The sequence below is a fragment of the Boleophthalmus pectinirostris genome, unplaced genomic scaffold (genome assembly GCF_026225935.1).
Source record: "Boleophthalmus pectinirostris isolate CB_2022bp ecotype Guang Dong unplaced genomic scaffold, ASM2622593v1 HiC_scaffold_2, whole genome shotgun sequence".
NCBI lineage: Eukaryota > Metazoa > Chordata > Actinopteri > Gobiiformes > Gobiidae > Boleophthalmus > Boleophthalmus pectinirostris.
Genome location: NW_026571152.1, coordinates 44,953,296 through 44,971,817, shown reverse-complemented (window position 1 = coordinate 44,971,817; position 18,522 = coordinate 44,953,296). Strand labels below are relative to the sequence as shown.

The window sequence follows — 18,522 nt, the reverse complement described above, 5'->3', positions numbered from 1 at the left end:
CCAGACTCCCCTCACCCCAGACACTTCCTCCAGCTCCTCCAGTGGGACCCCGGGCTGTTCCCAGAGACAGGGTCCCTCCAGGTGAGCGCCTCCCGGGGGTTTTTCAGGTCCATTTGAGTGATGAGTGTGAAGTGATGTGACGTTTCTCCCGATTTACCGTCGTGTTTTTGTGGTGTGACTCGTACCTGTGCCGGTTTCACGCTCTGGTCTTGGGTTTTTGCTGAATTCTGAAGCTCTGAATGAAACACATGCACAGAGTTAACATCAGTTTCCAGGTAATAATGTGAATAAAACAGAATTATGACACAATTTAAAACACCTTCCAGGTAGGACTTGGTCATGTCGACTGCAGACGTCGTTTCTCGAGGCTCCAGCCACTCGATCTCTCCAGTCCTTAAACCGTCTGCAAGACTCTTCACAAAGAACAACACATTTAGAATCAAAAGTTAAAATTACAACCAAGTTCTGCTCATGAACCAAAAAACACACGAGCAGAGCATTTAAAAAATCACTTATTGACATGGAGGATGTGTGACTTTCGTGTTTTTTTTTTTACACCTGAAGAAACTCCAGCTCCCTGAACATCTCAAACATGGGGCTCCTCATGTCTCCACTGGAAACTTTGATGTTCTGCACAGAAAATAAAATAAAGAATCATTTTCAGACACTGAGTTCAAATAAATCTGAAAATCTAAAAGTCATGCACTCCTGTCAATTGTAAAAAAGTAGAATAAACTGGTATAATATGATTTTATGGTTGAATTGTTTTACTTTTTACTTCATACTTTGTTTTAAGATCATTTGAAAACTCAAGAGACATTTTCATTTTCCTGTGATCAGTTCGAGCGTTCATGGTCCTGTTAAGGAGTTTGATTTTACATTAAAAGATGGAATAAATGAAATAAAGTTCAGATTAAAGTCTAACATTCAGTTGAATTAGTTGCGCTCAAAGCCTCAAAGCCTGTGTCGTCTTTCCTGTAGCTCGTCAAGAATTTTGCAGGTGGAGTTTTTAAATCTGGAATAAAACTATGGAGTACGAAAGCTTTCAGAAATATTTGTGTGCTTAGGATAGAAAACCGTAGCCAGGTTGGCGCTTCCTAGTGCCTCCGCTCAGTTTCATTTCTCTCCAGCTCTAAGTCAGAAATCAGAAAACACGAGACGATTTACAAAAACCCCAGAAGTGTGAGTTCAGGCTCCAGCCAATCAGAGAAGAGACAGACATTCTGTGTTGGCGACGATTCCCGAGATCGAGGATTTAAAGTCAGAACAAAGAGAATGTTTGGTGAATTTGATCTCGGGGAAAGACGTTATTGTTCTTCTTCCTACAGGATTTGGAGCTTTACAAACGTCACGACCAAACAGCAGCGATTGGTTCAATAAAAAAAGTCCCCGTGTACTGTCGAGTGAACGAATCCTAATGCTGCAGGTCACACGGTTTCCACCAAGTGAAACCAGCTCAGGAATCAGACTAAGAAATCTGTGCATGTTTGGCGGTAGCTGAGCATAAAATACTCCAGAAAAGACAACGGTTTTGTTTTCACAAGCATTTCTTTTTCTTTTTCTCGCACCAGTGTGGCCGTGGAGGAGGAGGGCGGCGTTTCCAGGACTCTCCCCACGTCGGTCCACCTGAAGTCGACCGTGACGCTGCTCTGAGACTCGATGATCGTGTTTTCAACAACCGTGGAGCCAAACAGGTTATATGTGGCAGAGCCTTTGAGCGTCATCTGAAACAGAAAACAGAAACAGAAAGATTCAACAAACACAAAACTGAATCTGTGAGGTTTAAGTCAAGTTCTAATGTTCTAATGTTCTAATGTTCTAATGTTCTAATGTTCCCTTTTCAAAAACAGAGCTGGAGTTATGTTTGTTTCATTCACATGTCTGAGTCACTCGTCTGTCCACAGAGCTCTCGATCTTTTTCACTGACAACATTTCAACATTTTTCCATGAGTTTTTCATGACCTGAAGTGAATTTTCCATGACTTTCCAGCTCCTACATGTGTAGAATTGTTCAGACTTTTAGTGTAAATCTGAAATGTTTAACTCTTTCCTCTCACCTTATGGTTTGGGATTATAGTTTTGAACATTCTAAATCCTGTCAGTGCGTTTATTTTTTTTATTTTTTGTCGTCTCTTTTAAACAAAAGACGTTCACAAATAATCAGAACAGACTCATGAAAACTGAACAGAACGATGGAGCTGAGGGAGAGAGACACTAAAATTCCAGGACTTTCCCAGGATTTCCATGACCCTGGGATCCCTGTGTCTACATCTCCAAAGCTCCAAACTCTCTGTTCCAGGAACTTTGGCAAAACCTCTTTAGGACAAAGCAGTAAAATAGAAAAATCTACTGTTATCTGAAAAGAAAAATGTCCAAACTGTATGTGTGTGTATGTTTCCTCTTGTGTAACGTCCTGTATGTGTAAGTGCGTTTAATAAAGATGAATAAACAGAAACAAAAGATATAAGGGAACAGAAAATATGTAAATGCAAATCTGATTTGACAACTCGAAAAATGTAAACACACACACTTTAGATTTATTTATTGTTCTTTTGTTGTTTGTTGTGCTTTCTTTTTTTTTTCTGTTGTTTTTTATATTTTGTCATGTCTTATGTCTGTTTGTTATTAATGTGCCGGGTATTTGTTGCCTTCAAAGTGACAAAAATTATATTAAAAAATAAAATAAAGTGGTAGTTTTCAGTTCTCAGCTCCTTTTGCCTTTAGTTCAGTGTAAATTACCAACTCCAGGATTAAAATTGATCCAGATGTTTCTAGTGAAGGTGTGTGGGGTTTAAAAACACAGTGGAGCACTTCCTGTTTGAGAAAAGAGTTTGTGTTAAATGTGCAGGTTTGTGTGTTAAACATGTGAATGAAACAAAACAAAACACGACTCCAGTTGGTCTGTGTGACGAGGAAACCGCAGCAGAACAGAGAACAGCCTGATTCATAATAATTCTTGAATAATAATATAAATATTTCTCTCACTGAAGTGGGGTGGTGCTTCTTCCTGTGCTCCTGTTTCACTTCGTCTAACGTCATCAGAGATTTGTCCGCTGCAGCGCCTGGAAACACACACAGAACATCATTTTTATTTCTCTGAGTTTTGTGTTTAGATCAGTGATGAGACGTGTTTAAAAAGTAAAATCACAGGAGCGACTCTGGAACCAGGTTCTGGATTATTAATAGGACTTTTTTTGACAGACAAAATAGTGAAACAGGATCATGTGTCCTGGGTTAATACAAACATTTAACCATCTCCAGACAGACGTTGCAGATTTGCAGCAGCTAAATGCCAATGACCTACTTCCTCCACATCCAGATTTTATGAGCTTTTTTACTCCGGAGCCTTTTCTCCCGTCCAGGCTGATAAACGTGGACGATACAGACTGTGCAAGAACGACTCCACACAAACCAGAAGTGTAAAGTACTTTTGTTCATAAAAATTGTTTCTTGGAGAACCACACAAAAAAGTGATGTTGTTCTGTCACTGTAAAACTGTTACACTCTGCTTTTGTTTTCATTGTTATGAAAAGTGGTTTACACATAAAGTTTGTGTTCATATCATTTTCAGTCTTCAGTGTTAATTTACCACAACAGACCAATGCTGCAAATCTGAAACATCCCAGACACACTGCATGTGAAGGTCTGTCTCAAAACAAAAAAAGTCAGGATTGTAATATTATTACCTCATGTGATCATTTTCCCCAAATATCAGATTTTTTCCTGTTACTAAAATTTAATTTGAGCCTGACTGAGTTAAGACCAAAACGCCAAGTCTCACAGCGGCAGGTCCAGAGAAGAGCCACAATGTTCTAATGGAAGTCAAAGGGAGCCAGAGTCAGAAGGAGCCAGAAGAGCCTCCTGGAGAACTTCCTGTTTGGAACACGGTGCCCAGTGTGTTAGATCTGTCCATTTATATCATGGATCTATAAGAATAATTGGATAAGGCACTTTCCCTCTTTCACGTCTCGCTGTTCCAGGTTCTGCAGCTCGGGGAGTTTGGGCCCAGACAGATTCTCCCACAGACGCAAAGCATTTTGGGAATTGAACCTGTCCGTGTTCTTCAGGGCTTCACAAAGATTCTTTTCTATTTTCACAACATAAACTATTTAAAATGTTTAAATCCTTGTGGCTCCTGAAGTGATCTTTGTCGGACTGAGCCTCCAGCAGCTCTCGCTCTGATTGGTCCAAACACTTCAAGTCGTGCACGTCACAGGCGTCACACGGGTGGGAGGAGCTCGCCGAAGTAAATGCAGAAGTGAACTTTTTTTTTTGGAGCCCATGAACCACTGAGCACAGGCCCCTGAAAACAACACGTCATCTTGAATTCATCTTCCAGATTTTATTCTTTTATTCTATGATTTATATGTTCGGTCTGTGACATGAGGCTGATCTTCTGCGAGTCGTTTTCTTTAGGTCTAGGGGTGTGCAAAAATATCGGAATATTGATATATCGTATCGTTTAATTTGATGATACAGTATCGATATCGTGGGATACTGTATCGATATTTCACCAAGAGTATTTTTCGGTGTGTTTTACTAAATTATTTAGTTACAGAGCTGCAGTTTTGTTGCTTGTTTAGTGAACGGAAACTCATTTATGCGACACATTTGATATTTTTACTGTTTTGATGATTAAAATGTTTGTGTTTCATTTTAACTTTGCACAAGAAGTGATTTAACAAAGACTTTTAGTATCACAGCCATGATTTAGCCTTTATTTTTTATTGAACCGTATCGAATCAATTTGAAATATATCATATCGAATAGAAAGTTCACTGTATCGAGACATGTATCGTATCGGCAACTCCTTAATGATACCAGCCCTATTTAGGTCTGTTGTTTTTGTTTGTCAGTTCTTGTGTTAAATGTTCTTTAGAAAGTAAAGTTTATTGATCTTTGAAAGGATGTGTTTGCATTTTTATTCCACTGTTATTATATTAGTTGAAAATGATCTAAAAATGTCAATATTATTTTTTATCACAATCATTTCTTGGTCAATACGTTTGTCAAAGTCTGATCCTGTCAGATCTCAGAGGCTCAGCAGGACCTGGTCTGGGTCCTGGTCTGGACTTGGATGAGACTCTGGGAAAATCAGGAGCCACAGGAGGCGCCAGAGCAAAAACTGTTGTTGTGTCCTTTGGCAAGACACTTCACGCACATTGCCTAGTGTGACAGTGGTGTGTGTGTGTGTGTGTTGGTGGTGGTGGGAGGGGCCGATGGCGCAGATTGGCAGCCTCCTTCCGTCAGTCTGTCCCAGGGCAGCTGTGGCTACAGTAGTAGTTTACACCACTGGGTCTGGAGTGAGGGAATAATACTGAATAATGTTCTGTAAAACATCTCTGAGTTTCCAAAAAGCTCTTTATAAAACTGATGCATTATTATTAATTAATCGTCCAGGAAAATCTGTTCTCGTTACAGGACAAAATACAGAACAGTTCAAGACCGACCAATAACTTATCAACTTTATTTTGTTTTTAGTACTGCTTTTATGTATTGATTTTATTTTTGTTCATTGCTTTTATTATTATTATTTTATTTATTGATTCTATTAGTTTCTTTGTAGTTGGAACATGATTCTGTAAAACACTTTGTAAACTGTCTTGTGTTCTACAAATAAAGTCGGACTGAACTGGATTAGATTTGAAGTAAAGACGTTTCCACAGAGAAAAGCGTTTGACGAACTCTCCGTCAGAAAAGCGACACAGTGCGGCTTTAGTTTTTGCATGTACCTTTGCAGGTGACAGAGTAAAGTTTGGCTCCTGTGACTTTGCTCCCCGTCCCGATCGCCTCGGCCCCGAGCCAAGCGGTGCCCGCGGGGTCACGCGAGTCACAGCGAATCCAGAGCGGCGCCAGGGAACGATCGCCCGCCAACGCCAACGCCACACCGGGGTTCTGAGCCAGGACGTAGAAGGAGAGCAGCTGTCTACAAACACACAAAAACACACAAAACACACAAAAAAACACACAAAAACAGTATTTGAGATTAGTATTAAAACATGAACGCTTATGTTTAGTTTATTTTTACTTTTGAAAACACATGAATCTGGAGTTTGTCTCAGATAAACGACACTAAAGACAAAATTTCCAAAGCGACTCCTGTTCTGCTTAAAGTAAAATTCTCCCTAAATAGTTCAGCTTTATTAACTTTGTTTAACTCTAGAAATGCTCCAGATCTGATGGACTGTTTGGAAATTTGGGGGTCACATGTAAAATTCACCTACAACTGTTATTTATTTTACAGAAAAGATCCTTGAGAATCATCACCAACATCATCATCATCATCATTGTTACAGTGAGACATTCAGCTCAGTATCTGTGAAACTTAAAGTGTTGAAAATGTTTGTTATTGTCGATTTAAGTCTCCCCAAAGTCGTGTATAAATCAAAGTGCCGAGTGTCATCTGTAAATATTCAAAGTCTGTTTGAGACGAGAACAAATAACTATTTAAATTTTGTGATTTAAAAGGAAGCGACATGTTTAAAAATCCCAGACTCAGAGCCGAGGTTCTGGAGCGAAGCGTCGCTGTGAAAAGAGTTGAATTTATGGACGAGTCTCGACTGGGGCCGGTGTCATTAAGAAGCTGCCGATATGATACAGCCATTTGATTCGATATGATATATTTCAAATGGATTTGATACGGTTCAATAAATAATCTACTAAACTTCTTGTGCCAAGTTCAAATGAAACACATTTAAATCCTCAAAACAGTGAAAATGTCAAATGTGTCGCATAAACGAGTTTCCTTCCTCTGAACAAACAACAAAACTGGAGCTGGAACTAAATCATTTAGTCAAATAAACCAAAAATCCTGTTGGTGATAAATCACTACAGCAGAGCACGATATCGATACTGTATCACATTAAACAATACGATATATCGATATTGTGATATTTTTACACACCCAGAGTCTCGACAAAGAAATTAAAGAATCAAGAACAACGACGACATTAAAAACACATCAAATCCAGTGCAGAGTTTGTATGAAAAAGGAAACTAAACTGTTGTGCATCAAAGTGAAGTTTTGTGTTTGCAGTTGGTACATCCGTCCATTTAAAATCAAACGTGCACCTGCACCCTCCCATTTTTCCACATTTAAAGTGACTGAAACAGAAGTCAGATCATTATGAAGGTGAGTCACACAGAGAAAACCCGTCCCTCTCATGGACAAACCCAACACAGGCTTTTCTTTATTATTTCCTTTAATATCATCTTTTATTTAGTTTGATCATAAACGATAAACTTTTGTGCCTTCGTTAACATTATTACTAAAAACAAAAAGAAAAATGTCATCATAATAAAAGTGTTTGTGTTGGAGGCGAGTTTGTGGAACGACCTGAGTGATGATTTAAAAAAGTCTAACACTGTAGAATCTTCAAAAAGAGAATAAAATGTTCTGTTTTAAAGATCTCGAGCTCTGGAATGAATGAATGATTTTTTAAATTTAGTTTGTTTTAATTAATATTTTGTCTCTTATATTTACAGTGAGTCATGAGTAAAATTACAAACTCAAACTTTCTGTTCAGACGCAGTTTTTCTTTCTTGAATTCTGTCGTTGTTTTACAGAGTTTGTGTTTGAAAAACTTTTATTTCAGATTAAACTCTTTCACTCTTGATCCACGAGGCTGGAGTCTGTGATTTGGTTCTTTTTGTTTTGCTGCAAAATGAATAAATAAACTAAACTACATTTTTGCACCTGCTCCCACTTTTTCTTACAGCTCTTGTGTTAAATGTTCTTCAGAAAGTAAAGTTTATTGATCTTTGAAAGGACGCATTTGCATTTTTTTATTCATAATATTAGCAGAAATTTGTCTCAAAAACTCAATATTATAATTTTTTCGCTATAATTTCTTTGTCAAATACTCGTCCAGGAAAATCTGTTATCATTACAGATCTAAATACCCCAGTGTGAAACGTTCTAGACCGAGCAGAAACATTTCCACAGAGAACAGCATCTGAAAAATGACACAATGGAGCTTTAAAGGTTGTATGGAGGATTTTTTTTGTTTCAAATTGTCAGTGATAGATTATAGATGCAGTCGCCTTGTAATTATGATGACCAAAAAAAAGAGAATAAAAATTCATCAACTCTGGACGTGGTGGGGCTAAACATTTGCCAGTAGATAACGACACTGCCTCGTTATCTGTGAGCTGACAGGCTGTCAATCAAACTCCCTACGTTTCTAGTGTAACTGACTTGTCTGCGCCGCCGGTACGTGGTTTACGTACGACACAGACGCTGTTTACTCCACCAACGCAACAGTTCTTAGCGGCTTTTTTTGACCTATATCTTCCTCGCAGTTCGCACAAAGTTTGTTGCAATAGCGACAAGAATCCAGGAGCAGTTCGCCGCAAAAGAAAGTCCGTTTTTGAGGTGAAAGAAGAAGACAAACTAAGGTGATTCTTGGAGATTCATTCCAGCGATGGCGCGACTGAAGCAGACGAAGGGTCTAAAGACTGAACCACTGGTCCACAAATTACTCCTGGACAGGAAACTTCTGCTTATTATGAAAACGTACTTTATTTCCAAGAGCGAGACAAACGTTTTTCAGGACACGAATGTGATATCCTGTGTCTGAAAACGTAATTTTCAAGGCAAAGAAAGAGTCCACTTGCTGCTGCGTGTTGTAGTTAGTTCATTCGCACTGAATCTCCGCGCAACCTTCTCTGCTCCCCTTTCCTGCTCCTGTCCTCGCTGCCCGATCCACTCTTCCCCCTGCTCCTCACTTCTCCGGGCACAGAATCTCTGCGCACCGCTCCTCTCCCCTCTCCCTGCTCCTCACTTCTCGTCCGTGCACGAAATGTCCGCGCCCCCCCTCCCCCCGCTCCTCACCTCTCCATCTTGTCTAACCAACACTGTAGTTAGTTGTTTACAAGTCATGTGCAGCGGCTGTAAACAAACCTGTTTGTGGCGTAAAGAGGAGGCGGGAGGAGGTGTTTCTCCGTAGGAGCTGTGGGGGAGGGGGGGTGGTTTCACGCATGCGCAACATTTGAAAAAGGACAAACAGTCGCTGGATTTCTCGTTCCTTGGAAAATCCTCTATACAACCTTTAAATTTTGTGTATCTTTGCACGTATATAAAGCAAGAAATAACCTAAAAACTAGAAAAACTTGGCCCCAAATGCTTTTCCAGTCTCTTTCTGTCTGTTGTGACTGAAACAAACTGAAAAACTGGTGTCATCTCTGAGCCTAAACTTCCCAAAAGTCCATCCCTCGTTACTATTTTCCTCTTTTTTACTCTCTGAGGTGTTGATCCGTGTCACTCACCTGGCCTGGTTCACACTGAGCGGCTCTGGTCCTGGGTCAGATTTCAGAAAACTCACGTCCCGTCCAACTTCAGCCTCCTCATCATCCTCATCATTGACACCGTTCTCTGAGCAGTTTGACGTTTCTGCCGTTTCCTGTGGCTCGGATTTACAGTCAGTTTTGGGAATCTAAATGAAAAACAGAATAAATTACAATGAATTAACTGAATAATAATGTAGTTACAAAAGTCAAAAGGTCTGTGTGCCGTTTGTTCTTTTGAATTTTAACTCATTATTTTAACTTATTTCATTTTTCTGTTTTAGTGTCAAACAAAAAAACAGATTTCAACCTCGATTTCCAATATTTAACTTTATGACACTAAAACAAAAAACACAAAAATCCCAGTAAACACATTTTAAACTGACAATTTCATTCAAAAGCCTGAGCTGCCACAGATAAACAACAGAGTGAAGCAAGAATTAGCCATAGAAGTGATGTATTCTCCCCCGTACAGCTCAAATCTGATCATATTATAAGAAAACCAAAAAAAAACCCTCCCCGTTAAGGCAAAGAAAATAAATACTGAGCCTCAAAGTACACAGATCCAGCTCAGTCTGTGTTTCATTTGAAAAACAATAAAATGGGAAATCAGTTTGTTATTTCATTATTAAGTTTTAGTGTCAAACAAAAAGACCTGTTTCCAATATTTAATTTAAAGTTTATTTTAAAAAACACCAATCAAAGAGTCTCGTGTTTATTTTAATGTTGATATTTGATTCTCTCTGGATTATTTGAAGTTTTTCTTTTCAGCGTCGCCTGTGAAATCAGAGTGAACATAGAACTATAATAAAAACTATTTTTATTTTAGTTCTGTGGAGTCGACTGAACAAAGTTTATCTCTGCTTCTGTTTCTCTTCATGGATCAACAGTCACTTTCTAGGACAAACATGTTAAACTCAGGCCCTGGACCAAATCTGGCCCGTGATATATTTATATTTGGCCTATGAGATCAAATCAAACGTGTATTAAAGCTGCTCGCTGTTACAGATCGGGAGGATGTTGAAATTTTAGCAAATATTTAGTTTGGCCCATGACTTAGTCCCAGTTTTAAATTTTGGCCTCTGTCAGTTTGAGTTTGACTCTTCTGATCTAAGGCGATAAAATAAAAGTGTTGCTGTAAAAGAAGAAACAGCAACGATTTTTCAGGTTTGTCCTTCAGCAGAAAAACTTCAAATAAACCAGAGAATCAGATATCAATATTAAAATAAACACGAGACTGTTTTGTGATTGGTGTGATTTTAAATAAACTTTATTATTAAAATCGAGGTCGAAATCTGGAAACGGAAAATTGAAATAAACTGATTTCACATTTTATTTTTGTTCTTAATTGTTCCTCGTCACACTCAGAGCTGGAGTTGTGTTTGTTTATTCACAGGTTTGAGTAACTTTTTATGAGTCTGTCTACAAGCTCCAAACACTCTGTTCCACCTCATGATGTCATGAAGTTCTCAGCTCCTTTTCCCTTCAGTTTAGTCGAGATCGACGACTCCAGGACTGAAATGATCCAAACGATTTTAGTGAAGGTGTGTGGAGTTTAAAAACACACCACATGATGACATCACAAGGTGGAACAGAGTGTTTTCAGTTTGACAGAACTTGTAAATGAAACAAAACACATCTCCAGTTTGTCTGTGTGTGACCAGGAAACCACATTAGAACGGAGCAGAAAATAGCAGAATAAAAAGAATAAAAGCTCTTTAAGCAAATATATAGAAGTAGAGATTTCAAAGTCTGGAGCTTTCTAAACCAAGTCCCTGAAACAGACCGTTCTGTCGCAGACGTAGACGTGCTGGTTATTGGTGATCAGGTTTATCAGAGGGATTTCTTCTCCGTTCACGTTTGTAATCTGTATGTCCTCCTGAAAAAGATCCACAGAAACATGATTCATGCACAAAAACTGAAACAAAACTGCAATTTATTTATTTTTTTTATTTATGTTTTTTTTTTTTCCTGCAGGTAAGAAATGTACTTTCTTTTACAATAGAACTCATAACATTAATGAAATCACAGCAGAAATAACAACAACAAAAAAATTTATATAAGAATAAAAAATTGACCCAAGAAGGAGCGGGAAGAAGAAAACTTATTTAATCCCACCTTCCTTTTCTAATCAAACACAGTGAGCTTTTCTTTTGAATTTTTCAGACATTTTATATTTTTAACCTGGATTGAAGTGGTGGTTTTTTCATTTTTCTTCTTACAAATTCGCTAAATTCACAGTGACATCAGCAGCGGTGAAACACCGGAGACGAGCCCGTGTAGACCGTCAGGTGACCACGAGCGAAAGGACCAACATAGAACTCCACGGGCTCAGGGTTCTCTCAGGGGTGGAACTAGAGTCCAAGTTCTAGTCCAAGATTAGTCCTGGTTCAGTCCTGGTTCAGACCTGGTTCAGTCCTGGTTCAGTCCAGGTTCAGTCCAGGTTCAGTCCAGGTTCAGTCCTGGTTCAGTCCAGGTTTAGTCCAGGTTTAGTCCAGGTTTAGTCCTGGTTTAGTCCTGGTTTAGTCCAGGTTCAGTCCAGGTTCAGTCCAGGTTCAGTCCAGGTTCAGTCCAGGTTTAATCCTTGTTTAGTCCTTGTTTAGTCCTTGTTTAGTCCTTGTTTAGTCCTTGTTTAGTCCTTGTTTAGTCCTTGTTTAGTCCAGGTTTATTCCTTGTTTAGTCCTAGTTTAGACCTGGTTTATACCTGGTTTATACCTGGTTCAGTCCTGCAATATTAATGTAACGTCTTATATTTTAAACACAGTAATATTGTAATGTAACGAATGACTTTGAAATCACAGTAATAAGTCATAAATAAAACACAAACAAAAACTTTTACGGTTTGTTCGAACAATAGGCCATTTGACATGTCCATTCGCTCAAAAAATATGATTTCTCTCTCTCATTTTGAACACATTTTGTAGATTATTTGATGGTAAATTGTAAATCTTGTTCAAAATGAGAGAGAAAACTGAGATTAGACCAGGACCCACCTCGTATTGACACGGACAGTTGTTTTTGTCTCTCACGGACCTGCACAAAATCACACGGAAAAACTGTTACAAGACGCGGTTTATGACACGAAGGTAACGGACTGGAGACTCACCAGAGCGCGTCACTAAACCTGTGTGCACCGCTCAGTGTCCTGGATCCCATCGCGGCTCCGGAGAAAAGAAATGTTCCGTAAATAAACTTTTTTTTTTTTTACTCGGAGTTTTGTTTCAGACGCGCGCCCAAAGCATCGCTCCGCCCCCTCCCGCTGATGTCATCGTGTCACGTGATCGGGTCAAACGTCAAAAATTTACATTTACAATTTTTAAATAAAGGAAGAATTATTTATAACTGGAGTAACTACATGTACTCTTAATGAACAGGAATTGAGAAAAATATTACGAAACAAAAAAATAAATATAAAAATAAATAAGTTAGACTGGACTACGTTTTCTTCCGCCAGCGGACTGAAAATAATCCTGGTTCAGTCCTGGTTTAGACCTGGTTTAGTCCCGGTTTAGTCCCGGTTTAGTCCTGGTTTAGACCTGGTTTAGTCCTGCAATATTAATGTAATGTCTTATATTTTAAACACAGTTACTATTTACTATTTACAATTTTTAAATAAAGGAAGAATTATTTTGAACGGGAGTAACTACATATACTCTTACTGAACAGGAATTGAGAGAAATATTAAGAAACAAAAAATAAAATAAAATAAATAAAAATAAGTTAAACTGGACTACGTTTTGTTCCGCCAGCGGACTGAAAATAGTCCCAGGTTTCTGACTTCATAAGCGGTTTAACAAATCTAAATGGCATTTTAACCTCATAAACCAGTATTTTATATTTATTTTCCACATATGTTTTAGTATTTAGTGTGAGTTTTGTTGAATTAAGTAAAAGATGAGAGGATTATTTGTGGCGGAAGTGGTGTAGCAGGAGGCGGATGGATAAAGTCTTTAGGTCGGGGTACGCACTTCCTTTTCACTGTGGCCGCCATAGCGAGAGGAGCGTGGTCCCGGCGAGCCCGAAGCCTTTAACCTCAAAATGGTGAGATATTTTCATTAAGAGCGGCCGAGCGTAGCGTCTGGTGGTACTACAGTGTCTTATTTAACCGTGGCTTTGCAAAACGACCAAGTCCGGTGCTTTTTGTGAAGTTTATGAGCTAAAGAAATGTCCCGGAGGAATCTACACGCGGAGCCATTTTGAACGCGGAGCCTGAGCGGATCCGGACACGTGTTAAAACAGAACAGAACAGAACACACTTTTACTCTTTAATGGTGTTATTTGTGAACGGGTTCGCTACATGAAGACATGACTGATTGTTCGTAGTATAAATTGCGTATTTGTGAGTGTTGATGTGCGCCTGTAGTGTTTAGATTCTGCTCTGTGCAGTGTTGGGCCTGATCCGTGACACACCGGTCACAAGTTGCACCAAACTACACTAATAACTACATACTACTACATAATACTACTACCAGTGTTGGGAAGGTTACTTTTAAAATGTATTCCCCTACAGATTACATAGCCCAAAATGTAGTTTGTAACGGAATCCATTAAATTACTTAAAGTGAGTAATGTAATCTGAATACTTTGGATTACGTGATTTGCTGTAGAGAAACAAAGACGAGGAAATCTTCACATAAGATGTTTTGTCTGATAAAAGAAAATGAAAAGGCAGAGTCTTTAAAAAATATTGATAGAAGAGGAGGAGGCACAGTCACACAGCATGGTTTAGTCCTGGTTAAATCCTGATTTAGAACTGGTTTAGACCTGGGTTCAGTCCTGGTTCAATCCTGATTTTGTCCTGGTTTAGTGTCCGGGATACAGCCCAAAATGTGTAAACGGGAAGATGCCGCTGTGTAATCCATTTATTTCAACAAAGTAACTGTAATCCAATTACCACTCACTGAAACAGTAACTGTAACTGAATACAGTTAGAATTTGTACTCTGATTACATAACTTTGGTACATGTAATCAGTTACTCCCCAACACTGATAACTACATACTACTACTACTAATAAACTACACTAATATGAACATCAGCCTGTGGTTTTAGTGCTTGATTCTCCTGTATCTGAGATCTTATAAATAAAATTACTTTCTCTTTCAGGCCTGTGCTCGACCCCTGATCTCGGTTTATTCCGAGAAAGGAGAATCTTCTGGCAAGAATGTTGTGATGCCTGCTGTGTTCAAGGCGCCCATCCGCCCCGATGTGGTGAACTTCGTGCACACCAACATGCGCAAGAACAGCCGCCAGCCCTATGCTGTCAGCGAGCTCGCAGGTTTGTCCCGCAGACAAATGAAACTTTTTATATAAAGTGATTGTTTCACAGTTCAGACTGACACTTGTTTCCAGGTCACCAGACCAGCGCCGAGTCCTGGGGAACAGGAAGAGCTGTGGCCCGTATCCCCCGTGTGAGAGGAGGAGGTACTCACCGCTCTGGTCAGGGAGCCTTCGGAAACGTATCCTTACACACTTTAATCTCCCGTCTCTAAAAGTAAAGAGTAAATGTTCTGACCGGCTGTGATGGTGTAATTTGCGTCTGACTCTGTGCCGGCGACAGAATGCCTCCTGTCACAAACCGCCACAGACGACTGACGAACCTAAACTCTGAGCTTGTCTGGAGTCGTTTTTGTTGTGATCTTAACTCTGGTGCAGATGTGTCGTGGGGGACGCATGTTTCTCCCACCAAAACCTGGCGCCGCTGGCACCGCAGAATCAACACCACCCAGAAGCGTTACGCCATCTGCTCTGCCCTGGCCGCCTCTGCCATCCCAGCACTTGTCATGTCCAAAGGTGAGCTCGTCTCTTCAGTTTTTGTTTTATTTCACAGTTGTAGACGCGGTCAGTGTTGCAGTGATGGTGTAATTTGCGTCTGAGGCTGTGAACAGTGACAGTTGCCTGCTGTCGTTTTACTGTCACATGTTTTTGATGAACCTTAAGTCTGAGCGAACACTGCCCCCTGCTGCTCAGTGTCTGTAAATTGAACTCTGGTTAACACTGTTGACGTTTTAGGACATCGTATCGAGGAGATCCCAGAAGTTCCTCTGGTGGTTGACGACAAAGTTGAGAGTTACAAGAAAACAAAGGAGGCTGTGCTTCTCCTGAAGAAGCTCAAAGCCTGGAACGATATCAAAAAGGTGAACGCTTAACTCTGTCATTTTAAGTGTGGCTTTGTAAAGTTGACCTGAGTATTTCTGTGTTGGACTTTATCACTGATGTGTGTGTTCTGTACTGTCAGGTGTACGCGTCCCAGCGCATGCGTGCTGGTAAGGGTAAGATGAGGAATCGCAGACGTATCCAGCGCAGAGGCCCGTGCATCATCTACAACCAGGACGCAGGAGTCACAAAAGCCTTCAGAAATATCCCAGGTAAATAAAGAGTTTATTCAGTGATTTGCAGCAGAACAAGGATCATGAAGAAGGGTTTAGGCTGAAGTAAAATGTACTTTTAATCCCTAAACCTGTTAAACGGTGACTGAATTGCAATAAAAAGAGGCATATGAACAATCACAGGACTTGCCTAAGGAAGAAGTCTCTCAAGTCTTTTTTTTTTTTTTTTTTTTAGTAGTTGTGTCTTACTGAATGTGGAGTAAAGTTCATGTGTGTTTCCTCCAGGCATCACTCTGCAGAACGTGAACAAACTGAACCTCCTGAGGATCGCTCCCGGAGGTCACGTCGGACGCTTCTGCATCTGGACCGAGAGCGCCTTCCGCAAACTGGACGAACTCTACGGAACCTGGCGCAAACCGTCCAGCCTCAAGGTCGACTACAAGTGAGTGAACGAGCGAGAAACGGGCTGGACAGACGGTCTGTGGAGGCTGGTGGGGCGTCGGCCCGTCCATAACAAGTTTATATCACTTCAGATAAATACTACGATTAAAGAATATTTAAAGCTACTGACACAAAGCAAGATAACTCTAGTAAACACATTTGTAAAACAGAATCCTAAAAAGCCCTGAGCTCCAACAAATAAACAGCAGAATTGACACAGAAGTGAGTTATTCACCTCTGCAGCTCTAATCTGATCTTATTACATAAAAATGGAAAATCTCCACACTATTGCTGAAAGAAGAAAATATAAACATAAATCTTGAGTCCTAAAATGTTTCATTTTCATATATTGAATAAGTCTTAGTCACTTAAATATATGGTCCTTTTTATATTTATGTATTAAGTAGAAGGTATAGAAAGGTTGGTTGACTTGTAGGATGGATATTATGATGTATTTTATTTGTAAAGTTGTGTTTTTAAGTTTACATAGTTGAGTCAGACCTGTTTGAGTCGTCCTGAGACATGCAATGATGAGCTTCCACTTCATGGTCCGTGTTTTTGACATACTGTGATATTTCCTGAAGTTCTGAGTCATGTTCTTGTGTTTTCAGATCTGTACTTTAAAATCTGTTTCTGTACAAACTAATGTGTGAGTTTACATTGTTTTTCAGTCTGCCAATGCACAAGATGACCAACACAGACCTGAGCAGGATCCTGAAGAGCGAGGAGATCCAGAAAGCTCTTCGTGCACCAAAGTAAGAACCCACACTTTTCCACATGGATCTATGTTTGAGTCTGTGATGAGTTCCCACTTCAGGTCCGTGTTTCTGAACCCTGATTATCTGGAAGTCCTGAGTCGTGCCCACTGCTTCAAACTCAAACTGTCATCAACGCGTTTCCAGGTTTAATAAGAATTGTTCTTGTTTTTTTGTTTTCCGTTTGTAGCAAGAAGATCAGTCGCAGAGTCCTGAAGAAGAATCCTCTGAAGAACCTGAGGATAATGCTCAAACTGAACCCGTACGCCAAAACGGCCCGACGTCACGCCATCCTGAAGCACGACCCCGCGGTAAGACCCACAACCCGAACAATCATACGCCAATGTTCAGATCAAATATAATCCCGAGTGTTTAAGACTGGGCTAAAAATGTGTTTTGTTTTTTTTTTCCCCCATGTGGCAGTTTTTTAGTAGCCAGTCTGGCGCCACCTTGTGTTTCCACTTAAATTTCTCTCAAACTCTAGGTCAGGAATTAGAAATTGGAAAACACTAGACCAGGGGTGTCCAAACTTTTCATCAAGGGCCACATGTCTAAACACAGATGAAGCAGAGAGGGTCGATCAAGGGCCGTAGACTGGAGCTCAGTACAGTGAATAATTAAAATATGTGCATGTTTAACGTTAAAATGAGCCATCAGTTTTTATTCACGCTAAGATCCTCAAAACTACACACTAAATATTAAATACTGGCTTTATCGAGGTAGATTTTCAAAAAACTTGGAATAAAAAGTAAATTTTTTGTTGATGCACGATAATTTGGGGCAATTCTCCTGGAAGCCTGGGGGCCAAGAAAAATTTGTCTGAGGGCTGCATTTGGCCCCCAGGCCATAGTTTGGACATGACTGTACTAGACGGTTTTTAAAAACCCTGAAAGTGCGAGTTCTGGTACCAGCCAATCAGCAAAGAGACAGACATTCTGTGTTAACAATTCCCGAGATTGAGGATTTAAGTCGGAATAAAAAATGTTTGAATTTTATCAAGGGGAAAAACGTTATTGTTTTTCCTATGGGATTTGGAAAAGCTTAATTTACCAGTTTAACCCCGTTAGCAGCGCATTACAAACGTCACGACCAAACAGCAGCGATTGGTTAAATAAAAACAGTATCCGCCTCCTGTCGAGTGAACGAATCCTAATGCTGCAGGTCACACGGTTTGTACAAAGTGAAACGAAGTAAAACCGGCCGAATCGGGCAAATTTTTTAGGCAAAATTTTTTTTCCTTTTCTTTTGCATTTTTAATTTGTTGAATTCAAGTATCAGGGAAAATGGGTGAAATTGGACTGAACATTTGGACAGAATTCTCCCAGTGATGCCATTTTACAGCATCTATTTTTTTCCTTTTCTTTGCTTATTGATTTTGTTTAGGGGTGTATGAGGTTTTTTTTTTTTTTGATTCTCATTTTTGTCTTTCCAGATCAAGGCAAAGATGTTGAAGCCCAAGAAGAAGCGCGTCCTGAAGAAAACTCCAGCCAAACCCAAGGCTTAAATCTACCGTGTGGTTCAGAGACTAAAAATAAAAGTGGTTTCAGATTTATTCACTAGACTCTTTATTTGACAAAAGCAAAGTCTCAGAGAAAATCTCAAGCACAAAGGTTTAAGCAGCATCTGTCGTTTCAAATATGAATCTTTAAAAACATGGCTTAGAGCAGAACCCGGCCGACGGGTCACCTTGGCTTTACACGAAGAACGACCGCA

General features: G+C 39.7%; 2 protein-coding genes and 4 non-coding genes across 6 annotated transcripts in view; 5 read left to right on the top strand and 1 right to left on the bottom strand.

Annotated features, from left to right (window-relative positions):
* The window catches only part of zwilch (zwilch kinetochore protein), a 20,078-nt gene extending 7,542 nt beyond the window's left edge, over positions 1 to 12,536 (bottom strand). The window contains exons 1-10 of the mRNA XM_020925491.2: positions 12,392 to 12,536; positions 12,279 to 12,318; positions 11,072 to 11,164; positions 9,268 to 9,434; positions 5,733 to 5,926; positions 2,986 to 3,062; positions 1,569 to 1,724; positions 559 to 630; positions 320 to 413; positions 186 to 235 (exon numbers count right to left, since the gene is read on the bottom strand). Of these exons, the coding sequence (XP_020781150.2) occupies positions 186 to 235; positions 320 to 413; positions 559 to 630; positions 1,569 to 1,724; positions 2,986 to 3,062; positions 5,733 to 5,926; positions 9,268 to 9,434; positions 11,072 to 11,164; positions 12,279 to 12,318; positions 12,392 to 12,441 (993 nt within the window). The 5' untranslated portion in view covers positions 12,442 to 12,536. The remainder of the gene's footprint in view (positions 1 to 185; positions 236 to 319; positions 414 to 558; positions 631 to 1,568; positions 1,725 to 2,985; positions 3,063 to 5,732; positions 5,927 to 9,267; positions 9,435 to 11,071; positions 11,165 to 12,278; positions 12,319 to 12,391) is intronic.
* Positions 12,537 to 13,230: 694 nt separating this feature from the next.
* On the top strand, positions 13,231 to 18,361 carry rpl4 (ribosomal protein L4). The gene is given in 11 exon segments (XM_020925481.2): positions 13,231 to 13,326; positions 14,391 to 14,562; positions 14,637 to 14,743; positions 14,940 to 14,961; positions 14,964 to 15,077; positions 15,297 to 15,421; positions 15,523 to 15,652; positions 15,899 to 16,055; positions 16,726 to 16,809; positions 17,000 to 17,120; positions 18,242 to 18,361. Coding segments are annotated over 11 exon segments (1,107 nt in total). The 5' UTR covers positions 13,231 to 13,323; the 3' UTR covers positions 18,314 to 18,361.
* Positions 14,801 to 14,898, top strand: LOC129409632 (small nucleolar RNA SNORD16). Its single transcript, XR_008632488.1, has one exon. It is a non-coding gene; the product is annotated as a small nucleolar RNA SNORD16 (small nucleolar RNA).
* Positions 15,134 to 15,232, top strand: LOC129409631 (small nucleolar RNA SNORD16). Its single transcript, XR_008632487.1, has one exon. It is a non-coding gene; the product is annotated as a small nucleolar RNA SNORD16 (small nucleolar RNA).
* Positions 16,577 to 16,648, top strand: LOC129409629 (small nucleolar RNA SNORD18). The gene has a single exon (XR_008632485.1). It is a non-coding gene; the product is annotated as a small nucleolar RNA SNORD18 (small nucleolar RNA).
* Positions 16,847 to 16,913, top strand: LOC129409630 (small nucleolar RNA SNORD18). Its single transcript, XR_008632486.1, has one exon. It is a non-coding gene; the product is annotated as a small nucleolar RNA SNORD18 (small nucleolar RNA).
* Positions 18,362 to 18,522: the final 161 nt, after the last annotated feature.